General features: G+C 43.5%; 2 protein-coding genes across 7 annotated transcripts in view; one reads left to right on the forward strand and one right to left on the reverse strand.

The window, feature by feature from the left end:
* The window catches only part of LOC127004335 (sex-lethal homolog), a 62568-nt gene extending 57711 nt beyond the window's left edge, over positions 1-4857 (forward strand). For 3 of the 6 annotated variants that reach the window (XM_050871889.1, XM_050871887.1, XM_050871888.1), the window contains exon 7: positions 3510-4857. In XM_050871889.1, coding sequence (XP_050727846.1) covers positions 3510-3749 — 240 coding nt within the window. In that variant the 3' untranslated portion in view covers positions 3750-4857. The remainder of the gene's footprint in view (positions 1-3509) is intronic. The other 3 variants (XM_050871893.1, XM_050871892.1, XM_050871891.1) reach the window with 3 other exon arrangements.
* Positions 4858-6283: 1426 nt separating this feature from the next.
* LOC127004336 (uncharacterized protein DDB_G0271670-like) overlaps positions 6284-21154 on the reverse strand; it is a 92139-nt gene continuing 77268 nt past the window's right edge. Inside the window, exons 3-6 of the mRNA XM_050871895.1 lie at positions 18240-18915; positions 16278-16360; positions 13770-13943; positions 6284-10318 (exon numbers count right to left, since the gene is read on the reverse strand). Coding sequence (XP_050727852.1) covers positions 10022-10318; positions 13770-13943; positions 16278-16360; positions 18240-18915 — 1230 coding nt within the window. The 3' untranslated portion in view covers positions 6284-10021. The remainder of the gene's footprint in view (positions 10319-13769; positions 13944-16277; positions 16361-18239; positions 18916-21154) is intronic.

The raw sequence follows: 21154 nt of genomic DNA on the forward strand, positions 1-21154 counted from the left end.
CAGTCAACTATGTACTTATCATTTATTTTTTTATTCATAGTCCTTAATATTTTATGATGATTTCGAGTTGTAAATATATATTTTGTACATTCCATGTGGTATTGCAACAGTGTGAACAGTACGTGGCCAATCAAGATCTATATAAAAATTGAGAGGGTGTGACCTAAAATTCCCAATGAAAACAGACTAGTAATATAATGTTCCAGCATGTTCCATTTCTTCAGTCTTCATTTCCCTTTAGATACAACCAGTCACAATATCTTTTTATCGCCATGTCTGGAATACAATACTGAGTCATTTAACTTTTCAAAAACGCCTTGTGCTCATTATACTGCTATTCCTGAACCACATTTTCCTTCAGTTCTCTCTCAATCTATGGCCACATTCTTGCATATACTGTAGACTGGCCAATAATTTCTACTTGCTTTAGAAATAGTTATTATTATAGCAAAAACTTCTTTTGTTATGAAAATACATATGAAGACAGTTGTGGGTGCTGCTTCCTTAAAAATCTCACCCATTCTTTTCTCATTTTGAAATTCACCTCACCAATGTCATTCATAGCTTGTTCCTTAGCTCCAGTACCACCAAAATATTTCCTAGCCAGTTCTCTTTATGGTCTCCCCTAAGGTCATTTTGATATTTTTCCCCCTCTCTCTCCGTTCTGGCCTATAGCACCAGTAGGCTTTCTTTAGGGGCCTGGACCTCTCATGACGCAGGCAAGTGTTTATAGTGGTGCTATCTATTCTTGGCTTACGCTGGCCCCCAGAGCTCATTCTTGACTCAGTTGGACAGTTCCTCTAGAGTCCTGGTCGATAGGTGGTCTTGAGGACAGCATGTGGATACTCTTAGGCCACTTGGCGGTGACTGAAAAATCCCAGGTGGTATCGGTGGATTTAAACCCGCACTGTCCAGAACGTGGCGAACGTGGGACCCCCACAGTAGCCACTCATCCATTGCCTCCCCTAAAATATCTATTCATCTTGATGTTTTACACTGTATAACAAAGAATACTAGGACTGGCACTCTCATTATGTCTCTATTCATCTTCATATTTTACACTATGACAAAAAATACTAAGACTGGCACTCTTTAATGTTGCTCCATCTTGTAGCTGTATTTGTTCTCCTTTCACTTAAAAGTTGTTGGATGTTCAGGCAACAAGTCACTCCCTCCATCTCCTCCTTTATCCATGTATATAACGCTGCATTTCACTTTTTTTTTATTTATTTATTTATTTATTTATTATTTTTTTTAAAGGATGAGTTGGAGTGGACAGCAACGCCGTCAATATGGCAGCAAACAAATAATATCCCTGATGCATTCATATTCTGAAATTTTTGTAATTAAAGAGACTTAACATAATGAAAAATGGGCACCTGTTATAATTTCATTTGTCAAAATTGGTATTGTGGAAGTCATTATTGGTTTGACTACTGTATGCCCTTTCCTGACACTACTGTATGACCTTTCCTGAAATCAGTATGCTAACTCTGCTTTTACATATTTATCCATCCCTCAAGTTCACGTTTACTTCTTTCCACCAGTTCCTAACCTTAATCATTTTTTCATTTTCCGTATGTAACCATCAAAGCTTAACTTGTTTTCAGCAATTTTCTATCTTAGTTTTTATACTGAACTCAAAGTCAGGCCATGTGATCTTTGTTGCCAGGTGCATGTTATGTTTATTTAACCATTCTTGTGGGTAGTCATTCTACTAACCTTTTGTGGCTGTAACCTCTGGGCTATGGTTTGCGTCATCATCCGTGTTCGGAGCAGGAAACAAACATAATTGATGGAAAAAGAGGAATCTTGATTACTTTTAATGAAGATGGGAGAATTATGTTTAATTTGATCAATGAAAAATAAGAACTTGATTTTTTTTTATGAAAATGAGAGAAATTAAGTAAGGAAATAAATGTCTTCCAATACATATATTATCAATGTATTGATAAATTTAATACTCTGTTTCTTGTTTGTGTGTATTTTCCTGGAATTAGATTATTACTAACTAAATCAGCATTGGATATTTAATAGTAAAGGATTATGGTTGATTTTCAAAGAAATTAAAGTTTGTCATAATTTCAATAATAACCTTACAAAGATTGATGACATACAGTATATGCTGTAGGAAGCTGTTACGTTTGTCTCAAGTGTAGAAGTGTGAATGGCTTATAGATTGTAGGCAATTCCAAGAGGTCATCTTTTGGTTTGACCTTATATTCTAATATCTGTTATGTATTATCACGTTACATTTTTATTAGAATTTTTGTTCAATAATTTTCTGATATATCCTTTCTTCATTTCAAGATTAAATTAGATATCCTTTGCTTCAAAGTTATTAAACAATTTTGAGTAAGATTTGAAAATGAATTGTGTTAGCACATAAGAATATACAAAGTATGACAAAGAATCTTGGTTGCATATAATGCCTCAGGCAGTGAAAGTGTTAAAGTTGTAGGTTGCTAATGTGTTTTAGTGTTATCTTGACAACTTAGAGTGCTAAGTAATGTACACCAGATGTAATTCAGATTGTCAATGCTCTTGGGTTATTTTTGCCTTTCAAATTGTCTCATATGCAAACTACAACTTAACAACCATCCTAAATAGAGTTAATTACATATATGTCCTCCTATTCAGTGCTTACTGTGCTCCAAGCTACATATGTTTATGTAGATGTCCATACAATCTGTAATCTTGTAACTTTATTACTTAGTAAATTTGATGTCTTGTAATGAATACTTGGTGCTGAGTCAAACAACTGAACTACTTTGAGGACAGTCAGTACAACATAAATTGGAAGGGATCTCTGGTACATACATATTTCAGTGCTTTATGAATTATTTTCATGCCACATTTTTAATATTTTTTCTTTGTCTATCACCTTTCCTTTTTTTTTTTTTTTTTAATTATCTACTCTGTCTTAGGAGGTAGTTGGTGAACTATTGTAAGACTTCCTATTGGGCCTTAGTACTTGGAAATTATATCATCAGCATGTTTTTAGGGGGTATGGTAGAAATATCCTGTTTGTTATTTATCTAACAATGTTAGCATGGATTCGCTGTGCATCTTCTTACTCAGATTAATGCTAAACCATATCACACATCATATGAGTGCTGCACAAACAACAAAAATCTATGGTCTAATGGCAGTAAATTTACAAATTTTCATAGATACATTTATGTACTAGCATTCTGTTATAAAGTTTGCTTGATGCAGGTATGATTATTAATCAGTTTTTATAAAAAGTGTAAGTTTTTAGATGGCGTGTTTGTCACGATAATGCTTGCAAGGATATTAGCTAAACATTTTTGATTACCTTATTCATTTTTAATTAATATTAACACAGTACTATAAAACACTTATTCTTCATAATAATTGCTCAGTTTTCTGTTACCTTTTACAGTTTAATGTATTGTATGGTTTACATGCTTTTTACTAGTTGCGTAGCATTTGTATGAATTGTTAAGTTGTATTATCATGCTCTCACTGTCTCTTCCAATCCACAGCAGAATCGTCAGTACCACCAGGGCGGCAAGATGGCCGCAGACCGAACTGCCAATCGCTATAACCCCATCGGCAGTGGTGGTGGTTATGGTGCTGGAAGCGGTGGTGCAGGCTACTCCGGCCATCCCACTGGCCAGTCCTCATTTTATAGCTTCTCCACTCCATCGTTCAGTGGAGGAAACTACACATCGTTCTCCAACATGAACCATACCTCTAGCAGTGATGGTTATGGTCGGTACTGAGGCCTGCCTGTGTGGATGATTTGAGTGACAAAATAAAAACAAGATACTTGCAGGAGTTTTAAAAATATATAATGAGCAATCTATTCCAGTGGGTGTTTTGTAGATAATTTAATGGAAAATACAGAGCTAATAACCTGTTACAGTGGTTAAACCAAATAATTATCTTTTTTTCTTTGTTTACAATGATAGTATATTCTAGCAAAACATTGTTTGATATAACATTTTTCCTCATGAATAGTTGCATTATATCGAAACCTTCCAAGCGAGGGCACTGACAGCTGAAGTGTTAGTCAAGATGTTTGTTCATCCTATGGAATATTCAGGCTTTAATGTCATTTGAGAAATTGTGCAATGCATTTTGAATGCTTAGCCGTCTGGTGTAGTTGTCTCTTAAAAGTTTTTAAAAATTTCTTTATGGCACTCTGGATTTTCAGCTCTGTTTTCTTATAAAAAAACTGGAAATATTTTGTTAATGAAGTTGCAGTTTATTCATTACAATTGAAATATACAATTATTTCTATAAACTGTTGTCACTCAGATTTTTTTTTATTTTTTATGTTTATTATGTGCTTTTAAATAGCACAGCTGGGACTCGGTTTGCATCATAAGATTTCCCCCACATTTAGTATACTTATTTTTCTTTTTGTTACTACATATATTAATCAACGTATTTTGGAAGTGTGTGTTTTTCATTAAGTATTTTATTATACTATGAATTTTTCCTGCAGCAGACAAGTGATGTTGCTGTAGCTAGATAATGTCATTTATCATGGTTATTATACTGTAGTCTTATTCATATATCCTGTAATTACATAATTGATGGTTTCATATATCTTTTTCCATATGTGTTCTTTGATGCTTGGAAAATGGTTTAATATTTTTAGGTAAAAATAAGGTTTTGCTTTAAGTTTTTCATAAAAATGTTGACCTCATGGTTTTGTTTATGATGTTCTGTCATTGGTCGGTACTCAGCATACCTGAACATAACGTATGATTATTTCTTTTTTTTCCATGAATCTAAACAAATGTTTTGTACAGTGAAACATTATTTTTGCTCACACTGTAATAAGTTACGTGACAGATATATTTAATAAAGTGAAACTATCAATGTATTTACATTATTTTGCATTTTATATATGTGCTCTTGGTAAAACAGACATTCACCATTGTTTCAAGTATAAAATTTAGAGAAAGAAATCATGTTCTGCTGGGTTCCCAATCATGTAGATGGCCCTGGAGAAAACCCAGTGGTCCTAAGCCTGCTTGGCAATTTCATCTGGCCAATCAGGCTTCTTCCCTATTCCAGCTTCATATCTTTTACTGGCACTGTCTTGTATGTGCATAAGGTGGTTATCCCACTGGTCTACAATCTCTGGTAATAAACTATGCAGTAAAGTCATTAGTTCCCCATTGAACAACCTGTCACAATGTCAGAGGATGGAAGACCACCCAATCCCAAGTACAGTTTAATCATGCAAGACCTGGTCCTTTTTAATGCCTCTTGACAATCTCTATTCTAAAAATGGAACAAAAATACTTCACCAGATGTCACCTTTGCACCTCAGCCAATATATATATATATATATATATATATATATATATATATATATATATATATATATATATATATATATATATATATATATATATATATAAATAAATATATATATATATATATACACAGTCATAAATGCAATGCTTACCTTGCTCCATCCTGTTTTACACATAGTCTATGTTTACCATCAATGATGACAACGTAATCATGAGGGCCATCCCTCGTCGGACGATGTCTGAAATCGAGTAAGGCAATTTGAACAGTAAAGGATAGTAATACTCAGGAAGATCTGGGCCATTTTATTAATATGTATCAAAGAGAGAGAGAGAGAGAGAGAGAGAGAGAGAGAGAGAGAGAGAGAGAGAGAGAGACTAAAACTATACACAGCCCTTCATATTAACACCGAAACCTACCTCGTCCACAGCCTATCAGCCTATCACGGAGAGAGAGAGAGAGAGAGAGAGAGAGAGAGAGAGAGAGAGAGAGAGAGAGAGAGAGAGAGAGAGAGAGAGAGAGAGAGAGAGAGAGAGAGAGAGAGAGAGAGAGAGAGAGAGAGAGAGAGAGAGAGAGAGAGAGAGAGAGAGAATTACAAATGAGAAAGCATACACAACCTTCCTATACAGTGTCACTATACATTGAGTGTCACTATAGCATCTACACCCAGACATCTGCCTTGCCTTCCTGTATGTTGGTGCTCACTTGCGTCTGTCACAATTATTTTTTTATAGCCTTGTGCGGGACGATGGTCTTCCCGAAACGAGAGAAAGGGAAGCAAGGACAAATAGGGTTCGTTTCCTTACTTATACTCCACATACAGTTTTTATGATTCAGCGTGTGTGTGTGTGTGTGTGCGTGTCTGTTTTATATATATATATATATATATATATATATATATATATATATATAGAGAGAGAGAGAGAGAGAGAGAGAGAGAGAGAGAGAGAGAGAGAGAGAGAGAGAGAGAGAGAGAGAGAGAGAGAGAGAGAGAGAGAGAGAGAGAGAGAGAGAGAGAGAGAGAGAAGTACTGTTTGATTGTTTTAGCTCCACATTGAATCCTAACATATTTTCTACAGAAGTGAGCAAAACTGTCGATTTCTTCCACTCCATGTCCAAGTATTATGTTTTTTTTGTTTTCAAGGAGAAGAAATAAAGAATAGATTCACCAAGATTCGTTAAAGATATATATTTTCTTTATTCTTGAATACATACGTACTGCGGTTTAAAAGACACGAGGTCACAAATGTAGTATGCAATAGGCATCATAAGTTTCGATCACACATTTAATATATTCTAAAAATCCTTTGATTCCGTTTCAATCGTATCACTTTACGGCGGAGTTTGGTGTTGCGTTTGATTATTGTTTATGCGTCTGTTTGTACCTCACTCGAAAACTATAGGGAAGAACCTGAGTTGAACCCTCCAAGTACAAGTAGAAAGAGGCAGTTATAGTACGCAAACAAGTGAATATAGAGACATACATATATACGCTCTCTCTATAATTACAGCAGAAGAAAAATTTATATTTACTTTATCATTGAAGTATGGCACCGCGCGTAAGCACTGCCATCTATTCGTGAAATTTGATATATAGGGCAATCGAACAAGGTAAATAACATCTGTAGCAATATGGTCTTTCTCTCCCTGCTAATTCTTCACATATCTTTTATTATCCAGCCTCCCTCTTCTTAGGTATGCTCCAGATACTTTGATTTTTTTTTTATCAGTGAAGTTGAATACACAAGCACCGCCATTTAGTGGTGAAAGGAGGCGTAAAAGCATCTACTGAACAATGAACATATTTCTCCCCTTCAGTGATTCTCGTCTTCCTTGTTCTGCCTCCCTTGCCACAGTAAGGCCCTAATAATACCAGAACTATTTTTTCTAGCTTTTTCTTTCTCTCTCTCCCTCTGTTCGTATGCCAAAGAGATGAGAAGAAAGTAGAACAATAGTTTTCGCTCTTTCCTAATTCTCTTATTCCCTCCCTTCTCCCACCGTTTTTTGTTTTTTTTATTAATTGATTTTGATTAGGAGTCGCCTGGAGCACTACGGGCCAGGCACCCTGCGGCCTCACGAGCCCCACCTGCTGCTTGCCTCCCTGTGCTGACGGGATATAAATGTATCACGTCTCGCTCCTCTGAGCGGATGAGCTTTACTAATGTTAAAAGCCCTGGAGCTGGGCTGAAGTGTTTTCAAATGTTAGGGGTTTGAGGGGTTGAGTTTTCTGAAATAGTACAAGTAATCGTGTTTATAATATGATGAAACCTATGGGTACGGATTTTAAAATACATATGTTAATAGAAGTATGTAGCACACGCTCATAGGAGTGTCGCATCACAAACGTTAAGGTGTGCAAGAATTATGGGCCTTATAAATGTTGCCGTACAAGATTGTAGCGTTATAAATATTTGGAATGTCTATATCTTTCTGTCGTCATATAAATGATACTTTATAGAATATATAGTGTTATGGCGTTATAAATGTTAAAATTCCACGACTGCTGTGTTACAAATTCTGCAACACACTACAGTAACGTTACAAATGCTACAACAGCTAGAGATGGAGGCATTCCTAGCATCACACGTGGTAAAAGTTTTCTCACGATACACAATTGTTATAAAACGATACAAGGCCGTTAGCATGAGGTGTGACCGTAAATACGCCTTCCTTACGGCCACTCTAACGACGACCGACTAATCAGTTCCTTATAAAGAGCTCGTGGCGCAAATGTTTCACTTATTGAGAACCGTCCCGGAGAGGTACACACAGGCTACGTTCGACAGGCTCCGCTGGCGGCACGAAATTTAATATTACATCACTTAAAGGCGGGTCCACGTCTTAGTAAAATTAACGCTTTTTATTGAGTACCATATACCGTATTGTCACAGGTCTTGTTGCTCTGAGCCAGTCTCTTCGTCACATAACTGAATGATGCGTCTTCGAGAGCCAGCTAGAGTATAGATGGTGTGACAAATGACACCATGAAGGCAGCGCTCAGGTTAATTAAAAAATGGTGCCGTGCCTGAGAGGGCAGCTGTTGGTGTCTCAAACGTTAGGCCTCCCGGGACTGTGACTGTTGCTGTGTCACGTGGCTCAGCACAGCACATCAACAATTACTTTTCCGGTACACGAGTTGTGACGGCTCGCGCTGTGCGAGACCACCGTGACCCTCTGGCCTTGCTGTGAACATAAAGCTGCTGTTTTGTGCTGGGTTGGCGGGGCACACTGTGACGCTGCTGTGGTACTACCGCTGGAACACGACGCTGCAGCACGACAGGAAACACAAGTGATTCACGCGGCACGACTCCTCTCAGTATAAATGTTGACGGACGACATCGCTAGAACACGACTCCTCCGTCCTGCCGGCCGCGCGATCATCTCTATACTAGCCTAAAATAGCACACTTTTGTTACGTTCCGCGTGAGCAAAACACTGATGAAGAAGCCAAGGTCTAAAGAGTTGCGTTACCTCTTTCAGACCTTGATTGAAGCTACACTTGAGCGAGTGAAAACCGAGGCGCCAGGGAAGTCAGTGACTCCAAACATGTCCTTGCAGTAACTTTGTCTTCACCCCCCACGGCCTCGATGAAGTATCCATTGAACAGGTAAACTCTCTCTCTCTCTCTCTCTCTCTCTCTCTCTCTCTCTCTCTCTCTCTCTCTCTCTCTCTCTCTCTCTCTCTCTCTCACACACACACACACACACACACACACACACACACACACACAATCACCACCACTTTGGAAAACAAAGTTAAATCAGATAAAATAATTCGCGAAATTTATACATATAGTCGCTATACAAAGCAGATCCACAGACCATCGTCATTCTGAAGACAAAAAAATAAAAGAAGAGAGTGGTTTAGTCTTAACATTGGTGCTTCGAGAAGCAAAATCATAAACAAGTCATTCCGTGACTGATCCATCGGTTCGTGTCATGGGGTTGTTGGGCAGAACCTGGCAAAGCAAGGACAATTTTCCGAGTTACTGCTGCACCACGCTTGCACTCGCCTAGTTAGTCAAGGTTTGAGTCAGACTCCTTAGTTTTTCCCACACTAAGAGAGCCTCTTCCACCTTCACAGCGCCGTCCGTATCTCTTTTTTTGTTTACTTTTGTAGCATTTCATCATCACACCGTTGAGTGTCTCTGGAAGACTCCACGAAGCCTCAACTCCGGCTCACTCGGCAAGCCTTTGGTCTTGCAAGTGTTGGTGAAGTCCTTACATCATCTCCCGAGCAAGGATCACTATTACGTCTGTTTCTTCCTTTTGAGTTCGGCGTGTGTGTGAGGCGCATTCTTGAGCACAGTGAGCGTCGTTATTTACCTGAGGAGCCTCGCCTGCATGGGCACTGGTGGCGCTAAATAGATGGTGATTGGGTTGGCGGGGCGAGGGATGGCTAAAAGGACTGAATGTGAGGACCTCGGCCTCAGAGCTCAGTTGTGACCTTGCCTACAGGATGACAGCTGGGTGTGGTGCGTATAGGATGTAGGGAGAGGATGGCCTGATGGCGGAGAAGTAAGGGAAGGAAGGAAGGGTTGCAAAAAATGTCTAGCAAAAATAAGAGTTGCTTTGGTCCCCCTCTGGAGTCTCCAAAAGTCCCTCTGAGGTACGCAAGTCCCGCTCCGTCCCTCACTCGTCCTCGCAGCCACCAAACACACTCCTCCGTCCTCTTCGTCCATTCAGGGAGACACACGCAAGTTGAGTCCTCGCCGTGGGGGTCTCTATATGTTGTTTTCGTAGACGTGGTGGTGGTGGTGGCGGCGGTGGTTCTTATGCGGCAGCGGCTCCTTGGTGGGGGAGGCGGGCAGGGCATGGTAGCGGACTGCCGTGGTGGTCTGCGGCGGTGCCAGACTCACGGGCGGGGGCGCGAGGGTGTTATGGGAGTTGAGGGTGTAGGAGGTGGGGGGGATGTAGTCGTGTTGGGAGGTGGGGGAGTCAGGGGACGACCGGACGATGACTAGGCTGGACCGACGACGACTCCCTCCGCTGGCCTTGTCCACTCGCTCGTCGTGCAGCAGCTGTGGGCGAGGGAAGGATGTTAGCCGGGCGGGGTAGGGTGGGGTGGGGTGGGGTGGGTGTGGGGTCAGCGGGGCACACAGGTGGTGAGTTCATAAAGGGTAAGTCATGCACACCAAGCTGGAAAGGAGGGAGAAGGAAAGCAAGGTGATGAAGGAGAAAAGAAAGGGAAGAGATATGAAAGGAGAGACAGAGAGGCGAAGAGAGAAGGAAGGGAGCAAAGCATTAACGTAGACGAGAGAACATGAAAAGAATGTACGAGGGTGAGAAAGGAGAAAGCAGATTAATGACCAAAGAAGGGAAGGGGTGGAGGGAGTAAAGGGAGGAAGAGAGAACGCAGACGAGAACAGGAAAGAGTAAGTTGAGGATGGGAAAGGAGAGAAGAAAGGAAAGGTTGATGTGGAAGATAGTGTTGCGGGTAGATAGACAAGAACCTGGACAAAGGGAGGATCTGAAAGGGAAGAGGGTTGGAGAGAGGAGACAGGAGGAAAGGGAGAAAGGGGAAATGAGAGGTGGAAACAGTGGGAGGAAAAGAAAAGGAGGAGGCCTGGAAAGAAGAAAGATGGAAGCCGAGTGAGGAAAGGAAAGACTGGAAAGAAGGGAAATGGAGTGAAGAGAGGAAAAGGAGGAGGCCTGGAAAGAAGAAAGGAGGAAAAGGTGTAGCTAGTAGTAGTAGGAGGAGGAGGAAAGGAAGGATGGAAACAGAAGAAGCAGGGAGAAGGGAAAAAGGAGTTGGGGTTGCGCAGGATGACTATGAGTAAAAGCTATAGAAAGTGCAAAACAACCTCGCTTCATCTTTCCAATATAACGTCCCTTACAGAGCGTACTTTCCTCCTCCTCTTTGTCTATTTCTTTTGGCAGACATAAGCGAACTGAGACTTTGAGAAGGTAATAGTCTAATCTCTCTTACAAAACGTCTCCCTTCCTCTCCCCTCCGCCTGTCCCTTCTAGACCATGATGATTTGGGAGGTAAAGGAAAGGGGAGAGAAAAGAGAAAGGGAAGAGGAAAAAAAGAAGAAAACCCATGAAAAATATTGGCTACCGGAGTATTGGAAAAGAAACAAGGAAAAAATGGAGAAAAAGAAAGAAAACAAGAGAGAGAGAGAGAGAGAGAGAGAGAGAGAGAGAGAGAGAGAGAGAGAGAGAGAGAGAGAGAGAGAGAGAGAGAGAGAGAGAGAGAGAGAGAGAGAGAGAGAGAGAGAGAGAAATATAACCCATGAAATAGCCAGACATGCCCTTCCCCCATCCTTCTTAATCTAATGCCCTTTATTAAACTTTTTTTTTCCTAACTCTTTTATTACCGCTGAAAGATATGAACGAACAGGACATCTGGGGTTAGGTAACGCATGGAGGGGAGTCCGGACATAACAGAAGAGGAAGAGGAGGAGGTGGAAGAGGGATGGAGGAGAGAGAAGTGGAGGAAAGGGAAGGGGTAAGCAGAGAAAGGGAGAGAAGGAGAGGAGATAGAAGGAAAAAGGAGGGAGAAAAGGATCAACATTTGGGGTTAGGTGACAAATGGAAGAAGAAGAGGAGGTGGAAGAGGGATGGAGGAGAGAGAAGTGGAGGAAAGGGAAGGGGTAAGCAGAGAAAGGGAGAGAAGGAGAGGAGATAGAAGGAAAAAGGAGGGAGAAAAGGCTCAAAATCTGGGGTTAGATGAGAAATGGAAGAAGAAGGAGGAGGTGGAAGAGGGATGGAGGAGAGAGAAGGGGAGGAAAGGGAAGGGGTAAGCAGAGAAAGGGAGAGAAGGAAAGGAAACAGAAGGAAAAAGGAAGGAAAATGCTGGAGGAGGAGGGAAGAGGGATGGAAGAGAGAGGAGGAGAGAAAGGAAACAGAGGAAAAAAGGAAGGAGGAAAAAGAAATAATAGGGGGAAAAAATGCTAAAAATGCTGGGTTTAGGTAACGGAAGGGCAAGCAGAGAAGAGAAGGAGAGAAGGAAGAGGATGGAGAGAGAAGGAAAAAAGGAAGGAAAATGCTGAGGAAGTAAGGGAAGGAGGGAAAAAAAAAATAATAGGGGAGGAAAAATGCTAAAAATCTGGGTTTAGGTAACGTACGGGCACAGCAGAAGAGAAGGAGGAGGTGGAAGAGGGATGGAGGAGAGAGAAGGGGAGGAAAGGATGAGGAAAGCAAAGGAAGTAAGGGAAGGAGGGAAAAAAAGAAATAATAGGGGAGGAAAAATGCTAAAAATCTGGGAGCAGAAGAGAAGGAGGAGGTGGAAGAGGGATGGAGGAGAGAGAAGTGGAGGAAAGGAAAGGGAAAGCAAAGGAAGTGAGGGAAGGAGGGGAAAAAGGAGGAATAAGGAAGGGAAAATGCTGAAAACACACCGCTATTTTAAACATTTCCCTCTTCTCTATCGCCATGGTTTACAGTCATTATTCATTGGTGCTAGATCCCGTTCTTCCTCCCCTTCGCACCATCTATCATCCGTTATTTTCATCCTTACGTTATCCATTCTGTTCCGCTTCCCGCTGTAAACGTAGTAGATGGCCTCACCACCTCCTCGTAATTGCACTATTCTCGTATATTCAAATTACTCGCCAAGTTTTAAGGTGTTCATTATTTTTATCATTATCCTGAAAGCTCCACCATTTACGTAAGTTGAGCCTCAAGCCTCTAGATGGCAGCGTTGGGTTCTAAGATTACACTTTCTCGGGTATAATTTAATTTCTCCTAAAATTTACTGTTCCAGCGCTCTCTCTCTCTCTCTCTCTCTCTCTCTTTCCGTGGGTATGTGTGTGTGTGAGAGAGAGAGAGAGAGAGAGAGAGAGAGAGAGAGAGAGAGAGAGAGAGAGAGAGAGAGAGAGAGAGAGAGAGAGAGAGAGAGAGAGAGAGAGAGAGAGAGAGAGAGAGAAAATATCAGACGACCTTCTACCCCACTAATGTTATTTCCAGGATTTTCTCTTCTTTCGTACGTGTAATTAAGGGCGTGGTGGGGGAAGGGGGGGGGAGAGGGAGGCAGAGAGAGAGAGAGAGAGGGTATTAATGACAGGTAATACACAGGTGGGAGGGTGTCTCGGGAGTGATGTGAGGGTGGAGTATGAGGAGAAAATGTCAACGGTTGCAATGTGTGGTGATGAAGATGATGATGTTTATGGGGGTGGTGGTGGTGAGGGTCGTAATGTTAGTAATCATGGTTGATAGTGATGGTGGTGGAGGTGTTACGGTGGTGGTTGACAGTAATGGTAGTGGTGAGGGTAGTAGTGGTAGTAATCGCGGTTGGTAGTGGTGATGGTGGGTGGTGGTGAGGTTGGTAGTGATAGTGATTGTGGTTGTTCGTATATAGTAGTCACTCTCCCCTTCCTCGTTCCCTTCCTTCTTCCCACATATCCATAGTAGACACCTTCCTTTTCTCCTTCCCTCCCTCCTTCTTCCCTTATGGCCACTTCCCCTTCCTCGCCCCTCTCCGCTCTCTCTCTTTGGCTCTCTCCCTCTCCCCCTTCCCCCACTCGCCCCCACCTTTTCATAGTAGGAGTCGACCACAATGACGCAGTAGGTGGTGACGAGGCACACCACGTAGCTGGAGATATCGGAGAAGCTTGTGTACACGCCGTCCGTCATGGCCACGATCAGCATAAAGAGGTCGTAGCCCACTGTGTAGAAGAACCAGATGGAGAGCTGCCACGACACGTACTGGAAAGGGAGGAGAGAGGGAGTAACGGAGGGAACTTGAGTATAGCAATGACATTAATAATCTTGGGGTGTGTAAATCTTTGAGGGTGTGCGTTTAACTCGTATGTATAACCAGATGGAGAGCTGCTACAATGCATACTGGAAAAGAACGGAAGGAGGGAGGGAATAGCGGAAGGAACTTGAGTAGAGCAATGAAAGGATGTTGGGGGTGTCTCATCGTGTGTAAATCTTTGAGTATGTGCGTTTAACCTGCATAAAGAACCAGATGGAGAGCTGCTACGACACATACTGGACGGAGTAACGAAGAGTAACGAGTATAGAAATGAAAGGATTTTGCATAGTCGTAGTGGATGTGTGAGTTGAGGGTTTGGGTTTAAGATACATAGTCGAGTGTGCATTTGTAGGGGTATAGGAGAGAGACGGAGGGTAAATTAACTCTACAGAAATGAAAGGATATTTGTATGAGTTGGGATGGCCGGTGGTGGAGTGCATGATGGGTTTAGACAGTGCGTTCAAGATGCATATGTAGTACGTAGGGTTGAATATATTACGTGTGTGTGTGTATGTGTGTGTGTGTGTGTGTGTGAGAGAGAGAGAGAGAGAGAGAGAGAGAGAGAGAGAGAGAGAGAGAGAGAGAGAGAGAGAGAGAGAGAGAGAGAGAGAGAGAGAGAGAGAGAGAGAGAGAGAGAGAGAGAGAGAGAGAGAGAGAGAGAGAGAGAGAGGAGAGAGAGAGAGAGAGAGAGAGAGAGAGAGAGAGAGAGAGAGAGAGAGAGAGAGAGAGAGAGAGAGAGAGAGAGAGAGAGAGAGAGAGAGAGAGAGAGAGAGAGAGAGAGAGAGAGAGAGAGAGAGAGAGAGAGAGAGAGAGAGAGAGAGAGAGAGAGAGAGAGAGAGAGAGAGAGAGAGAGAGAGAGAGAGAGAGAGAGAGAGAGAGAGAGAGAGAGAGAGAGAGAGAGAGAGAGAGAGAGAACAAAAATCGAGCCAGGGAGAAGAAAACAACAACAACATCAGTAGCAAGAGTGTCCTTATCAGTTTTTGTGAAGAGAGATGAGTGAGGGAAGAGAGAAAGAGGGAGACAGAGGAAACGACGAAGAATAGTGGGATGATGAGCGGTAGGAAGGAAGAGGAGGCAGATGGTGATGATGATGGGAGTAATAAGGGTGACAACGAGGGCTAACGCAGCGGGGAGGGAAACAAGGAAGAGGGAGAGAGGGAGATAAACTGATGAGGGATGCTGAAGATAACGATGCAGGAAAAAAAAGATAGGGGACAGAACTTGAGGTGGAAGAGATGAAAGCGGGGGATGAGGAAATGGTAAAAGATGCTGAATGCAGATAGAAAATAAGGGAAGGAAAGAGGGAGATAAACACGGAATGGATGCTGTATTACGATAAGGAGAGCATAGAGTGAATTTGATAACAACGGGAGATGAGAAAAAGGTAAAAGATGCTGAATGAAGATAGAAGATAATAAGGGAAGGAAACAGGGAGATAAAGACGGAATGGATGCTGAATTACGATAAGGAGAGCATTGAGTGGAGTTGAACATTTAATTAACATGAGAAGGAGGAGGAAATGAGAGATGGAAACAAGAGGAAAATGAGAAGGGATGGAAAAAGAAGATAGACTGAAAAGGAGTAATAGTAGTAGGAGTAGTAGGAGGAGGAGGAGGAAGGGAAAAAGGGAAACAGAAGAAGCAGGGGGAAGGTGGAGTTTGGAGGTGCGCAGGAGAGTGAGGGAACGAGATGAATTAACATGAAGGAGAGTGAGGGGGAGAGTCAGGAAGGGAGGGGGGGAAGGAAGGGAGATGAGATAGTTAGATAAAGAACATTGAAATAACATGAAGGAGAGTGAGGGGAAGAATCAGGAAGAGAATGACGAAGAAGGATGCTGCAGAGAATGAAAGAAAGAATACAGGAAGGATCAGGAAGGGAGAGAGGGAGGGAGATGAGATAGTTAGGTAAAGAAGGAATAATGGGGAGAGTAAGGGAGAGTTGGGTAGGTCAGGAAAGAAGGAGATGAGGCATTGTATATAGATAGAGAACAATGAATTAAAATGATGGTGAGGAGGAGAGTGAAGGAGAGTAGGTAGGTCAGAAAGTGAGGAAGATGAGCTAGTGTAAGTAATTGTAAGATAATGTAAGTAAAGAACACTGAATTAACATGAAGGAGAGTGAGGTGCAGAGTGAAGGAGCGTCAGGTAGGTCAGAAAGTGAGGAAGATGAGATAGTGTAAGTCAATGTAAGTAAGATAATGTAAATAAAGAACACTGAATAACCATGAAGAAAAGCAAGTGAAGGAGAGTGAAGGAGAGTCATAAAGGTCATCACATACTCACGTTAAGCACCGCCACGACCAGGAGTCCCCCCACCAAGGAGTAGAGGGCAGAGGCCACCACCAGGGACCACAGCACGCCCTGACCTGCCGAAGGGGGAACAGGAGAAGATGAGGAACACAAAGGAATACAAAGGAAGAACAAGCAACAGCAGACCTGCTGGTCCTTACGAGACTGTTTGTGACAAGCTACACTAACTATCTAATCAAAGGTGGAAGATGAAGGACAGCAAAGGCGAAGGCTCCTCCCTCCAGCCAAAGCTGGCAGGAAAGGAAAAAGAACCATGCAGCATGGAAAAACTGCATGGAAATTATGTAGGAAAGAGGAAAGAACTACCATTACTGCTACCACTAACCGGGCGATAAAAGCGGACAAGGACACCAGTATTCGAAAGAACTTAACGTTATTACGACACTGAGTAATATCTTAGTTGCTGGTTGGATTCAAAATACTTGTCTAATCTATTCTTGAAGGCCGTAACTGTTGTACTATCAACGACATCACAGGGTAGAGAGTTCCAAACATTAACAACTCGATTGAAGAAGTGTTTAGCTTCGTGCGACGAGAATCTTTTTCCACTTATCTTCAAATTGTGACTTCTTCATGTTCTATTTGGTCGATCAACTGTGAAGTAATCTTCCGCATTAATATCACTGAATCCTTTAAACATTTTAAACACTTCTATTAGATCGCCTCGCATTCTTCGTTTTGATAGGCTGAATAAATTTACTTCTTTAAGCCTTTGTTCATATGATAAATTTCTCAACCTAGGAATCATCTTTGTTACTCTTCGTTGAACCCGTTCCAACTTTTCTATGTCTTTTCTGTAATAGGGAGACCAAAATTGTACACAGTACTCTAGATGGGGTCGAACCAACGAATTATACAATTTTAATATTACTTTTTCCGATTTATTATTAAAGACTCGTCCGATGAAGCCAACCAATTTGTTTTCGGTTTTAACTACCTCTGAACAATGCTGACCGGGCTTTAAATCGCTTGATATAGTGATTCCAAGATCCTTTTCTTTACTTACTGCAGAAAGTTGTTGGCCATTCATTACGTACCGACCGCGATTGTTATTTTTTCCGATGTGCAACACTTTACATTTGTCAACGTTAAATTTCATTTGCCATTGATTGGCCCAACGTGCAAGTCGATCTAGATCTGATTGTAAAGCTTCTTCGTCGAGTGTCGCAGTTACTTTACTAGCAATTTTTGTGTCATCAGCAAATTTTGATACTTTGCAAGTGAGCCCATCCTCGATATCATTAACATAAATTAAGAAGAGCATGGGGCCAAGCACTGATCCTTGAGGTACGCCGCTTCTGACATCGAGCCAGTTAGATGTAACACCGTTTAGAACAACTCTGTTTCCGCTCAGAGAGCCAGTCCACAAGAAGGAGAAGGACGAGGAGCAAGAGGAAGAGCAGGAGCAAGGGCAGGGTCTTGGATAGGAGCAGAGGGCAGTGATAAGGGTAGGGGCAGGGATAAGGGCAGGAAGTTAAGGAAGTTGAGGAAGGGGAACAGGAGAAGATGAGGAGAAGGAGGAGTAGCAAGAGGAAGAGCAGGAGCAGGGGCAGGGTCTTGGATAGGAGCAGGGGGCAGTGATAAGGGTAGGGGCAGGGATAAGGGCAGGAAGTTGAGGAAGGGGGCAGGAGAGTTAAAGTGGCAGCAACAGGGAGAGCAGACGCAGAAGGAGAAGGAGAAAGAGGAGGAAGAGTAGAAGGAGGAGAAGGAGGAGGAGATGAAAGATGAAGGAAGATGATTTAAAGAAAGCGTTGAAGGAAGGCGTTAGGGACCAAGGTAAGGGAGGAAGAGTGGGAGGAGGAGGAGGAGGAGGAGGAGGACGAGGAGGTAAACTTTGCTGTACCTACATAAATGATCATGCACACACACACACACACACACACACACACACACACACACACACACACACACACACACACACATACACACACACACCTGGGGCGCCACAATTGATCCTCGGCGTGCTCTTCGTGACGTTCGCCTCCGCGGGGGCAGACCTGGTGACGTTAGCGTCGTCGAGGGGTGTTGCGCTTGACGACCAAAGGGACTCGTTGCCGTCCCCCGAGGTAGGCGTCGCGGAAGCCAGCAGGGGCGTGGCGTCGCTCTCCAGGGAATTTGTGGCATTGAAGGCCGAGGGGGTCGACGTGGCAGGCGGCGGGGACTGTGTCGTCTTGTCGTCTTCGTCGCTCTGGGGCCTTAGCTGCATCGTGAGCGGGGAGGCCGGCGTGCTGGTGTCGTTAATCACTGTGGTCGTGTTGATATCCACGAGTGACTCTTCTGAAGGCGAGGAGGAAGTAGAGGAGAAGGGGAAGGAGGAGGAGGAGGTAGAAGAGGAGGAGGAGGTAGAAGAGGAGGAGGAGGAGGAGGAGGAGGAGGAGGAGGAGGAGGAGGAGGAGGAGGAGGACGACGACGACGATGACGAAGATGAGGATGAAGAGCTCTTAACGAGGAAGAAGCCGGGGGGACAGGAGAGGGAGGGGAAGGAGTAGGAGAAAGAGGCTGATTCCGAGGAGTTGTCCGTCGAGGAGGAGCTGAGGGCGGAGGACTGGCTGGAGTGGTAGGTCTCCACAAGCACCCACGAGAAGATGAGCGTCTGCACCAGGCTCACCATCTGCCGGGGAAGATTAGATCGCGTTAGCTGTGTCGTCCCTCATACAGTGACTCCTTTTTCCCTTCTCCATCCTTCACTTACTCCTTTATTCCTTTCCCCCCATTCCTCCCTTCCTCCCTCTTTTATTCCTTTCCTTTCTCCCTTCCTCTCTTACTACCACACCCTCCTTTTTATCAACAGTGTCCATCTTCTTAGTGTTGTTGTTGTTGTTGTTCTCTTCAAGTTGTTTTCCTGGCTCACCCATGCATTGTAGACATGACATTGTATAATAACATTTGTTAGCCCTGATGAACCCTACAACATGGCATAATAAACAAAGTCAGCTGTTTTTTTTTTTTTTTTTTTACGTCTTGGCCTCTGGCGCCGGTAGGCCTTCATAGTAGGGCCTGATGGTCGGCCCCAGCCCGTTGTAGCGCAGGCAAGTGTTTATAGTGGCGTCATCTTTATTCTTCAGCATTTTCCATTTTAGACCCTTATTTGCATAATATAAAATGTTAGGGGGGTGTTGAAGGGTCATGCGACGCCGATCTAGAACAGTTTTTGTGCTGTTAACACTTGCTTCCCTTCCTTCTCCTTTATTTCCTTCTCCCCATCCTTCCTTTCCTCTTCCCTTTATTTTCTTCCTTCTCTCCCTCCCTCTCTTACTCGCTCCCCCTCCTTTTTTCCCTTCTCCCCATTCTTCCTTTCCTCTTCCCTTTATTTTCTTCCTTCTCTCCCTCCCTCTCTTACTCGCTCCCCCTCCTTTTTTCCCTTCTCCATCTTTCCCTTGCTCCTCCTTTATATCCTTCTCCTCATTCTTCTCCCCCTCCTTCTTTTATTCCCTCTCTTCCCTCCCTCTCCCCCTCTGATCCTCCCTTCCACCATCCCCCCGTCTACTTTTTCACGCATCCCCTCTCTGCATTACCCCGAGATTTCCGTTCAAGAGTCACTGGGTCCATTTACTGTTCAGACTAACTTGACGCACAGACTCCGCCCCCTTCCCCCCGCCGGCCACCAATCAGGGAACGCCTCCGCCAGATGATCGGCAGAAACGTGCATCGGAAGGGAGGGAACGGGAACGGATTTCACCACAAGTTATCCAATGTTACGCCTCAGGAGGTGGAGAGAAGAGGCTTGTCCACGTGGCTAACGGGCTGGAATTTATAGTGCGTGAGAGGGGAGGAGGAGGAGGAGGAGGAGGAGGAGGAGGAGGAACGCAAGGATGTGTAGGAGGAGAGGCAAAGTGGAAGAGGGAGAGGAAAAAGGATATGTTGAGAAAAGAAGTCTATATGCTGAGTTGATCAATTTCGTGGAAAGTACATCAGGAGGAGGAGGAGGAGGAGGAAGAAGAAGAGGAGGAGGAGGAGGAGGAGGAGGAGGAGGAGGAGGAGGAGGAAGAAGACGAGGAAGAAGGAGGAGGAAGAGGAACAGGAGGAGGAGGAAGAGGAACAGGAGGAGGAGGAAGAAGGTAAGATTCTGTCCACCAAGTTAAAACGAATTAAATTGTATGTAAACGTTGTAAACAAGAGAGAGAGAGAGAGAGAGAGAGAGAGAGAGAGAGAGAGAGAGAGAGAGAGAGAGAGAGAGAGAGAGAGAGAGAGAGAGAGAGAGAGAGAGAGAGAGAGAGAGAGAGATAGCGTATTCCTTATCGAGCGAGTAGTAAATCTGGACGAGCCGTAAAAGTATCAACAATAAAGGAGAACAAATAAAAAATAAACATGTCCCGCTCATTCCTCCTGGTGGTGACCCGCGGCGGAACGATGGTTGTGTGTGGCGATAAAAAAAGCGCCTCCTCCTCCTCTTCCTCCTCCTCCTCCTCCTCTTCCTCCTCCTCCTCTTCCTCTTCCTCCTCCTCCTCTTCCTTCTTCATAGTGACGGCGGCGGCACAACACAACGCAACACAAACTTATGAGGGAGGGAATACGGCGTCCTTTTTTCCCCTCCTCCTCCTCCTCCTCCTCCTCTTCCTCTTCCTCCTCCTCTTCCTTCTTCATAGTGACAGCGGCGGCGGCACAACACAACGCAACACAAACTTATGAGGGAGGGAATACGGCGTCCTTTTTTCCCCCTCCTCCTCCACCTCCTCTTCCTCCTCCTCCTCCTCCTCTTCCTTGTGTTTCATAGCGGCATCGGCGGCAAGGGGGAGGGGAGGGGGGGGGAGGCACAACCCAACGCAACACAAGAGTACGGGAGAGGGAAAGCAATGCCTCCTCCTCCTCCTCCTCCTCCTCCTCCTCCTCCTTGAGAGTTACGATTGTGT

The sequence above is a fragment of the Eriocheir sinensis genome, chromosome 28, assembly GCF_024679095.1.
Source record: "Eriocheir sinensis breed Jianghai 21 chromosome 28, ASM2467909v1, whole genome shotgun sequence".
NCBI classification, from domain to species: Eukaryota; Metazoa; Arthropoda; class Malacostraca; order Decapoda; family Varunidae; genus Eriocheir; species Eriocheir sinensis.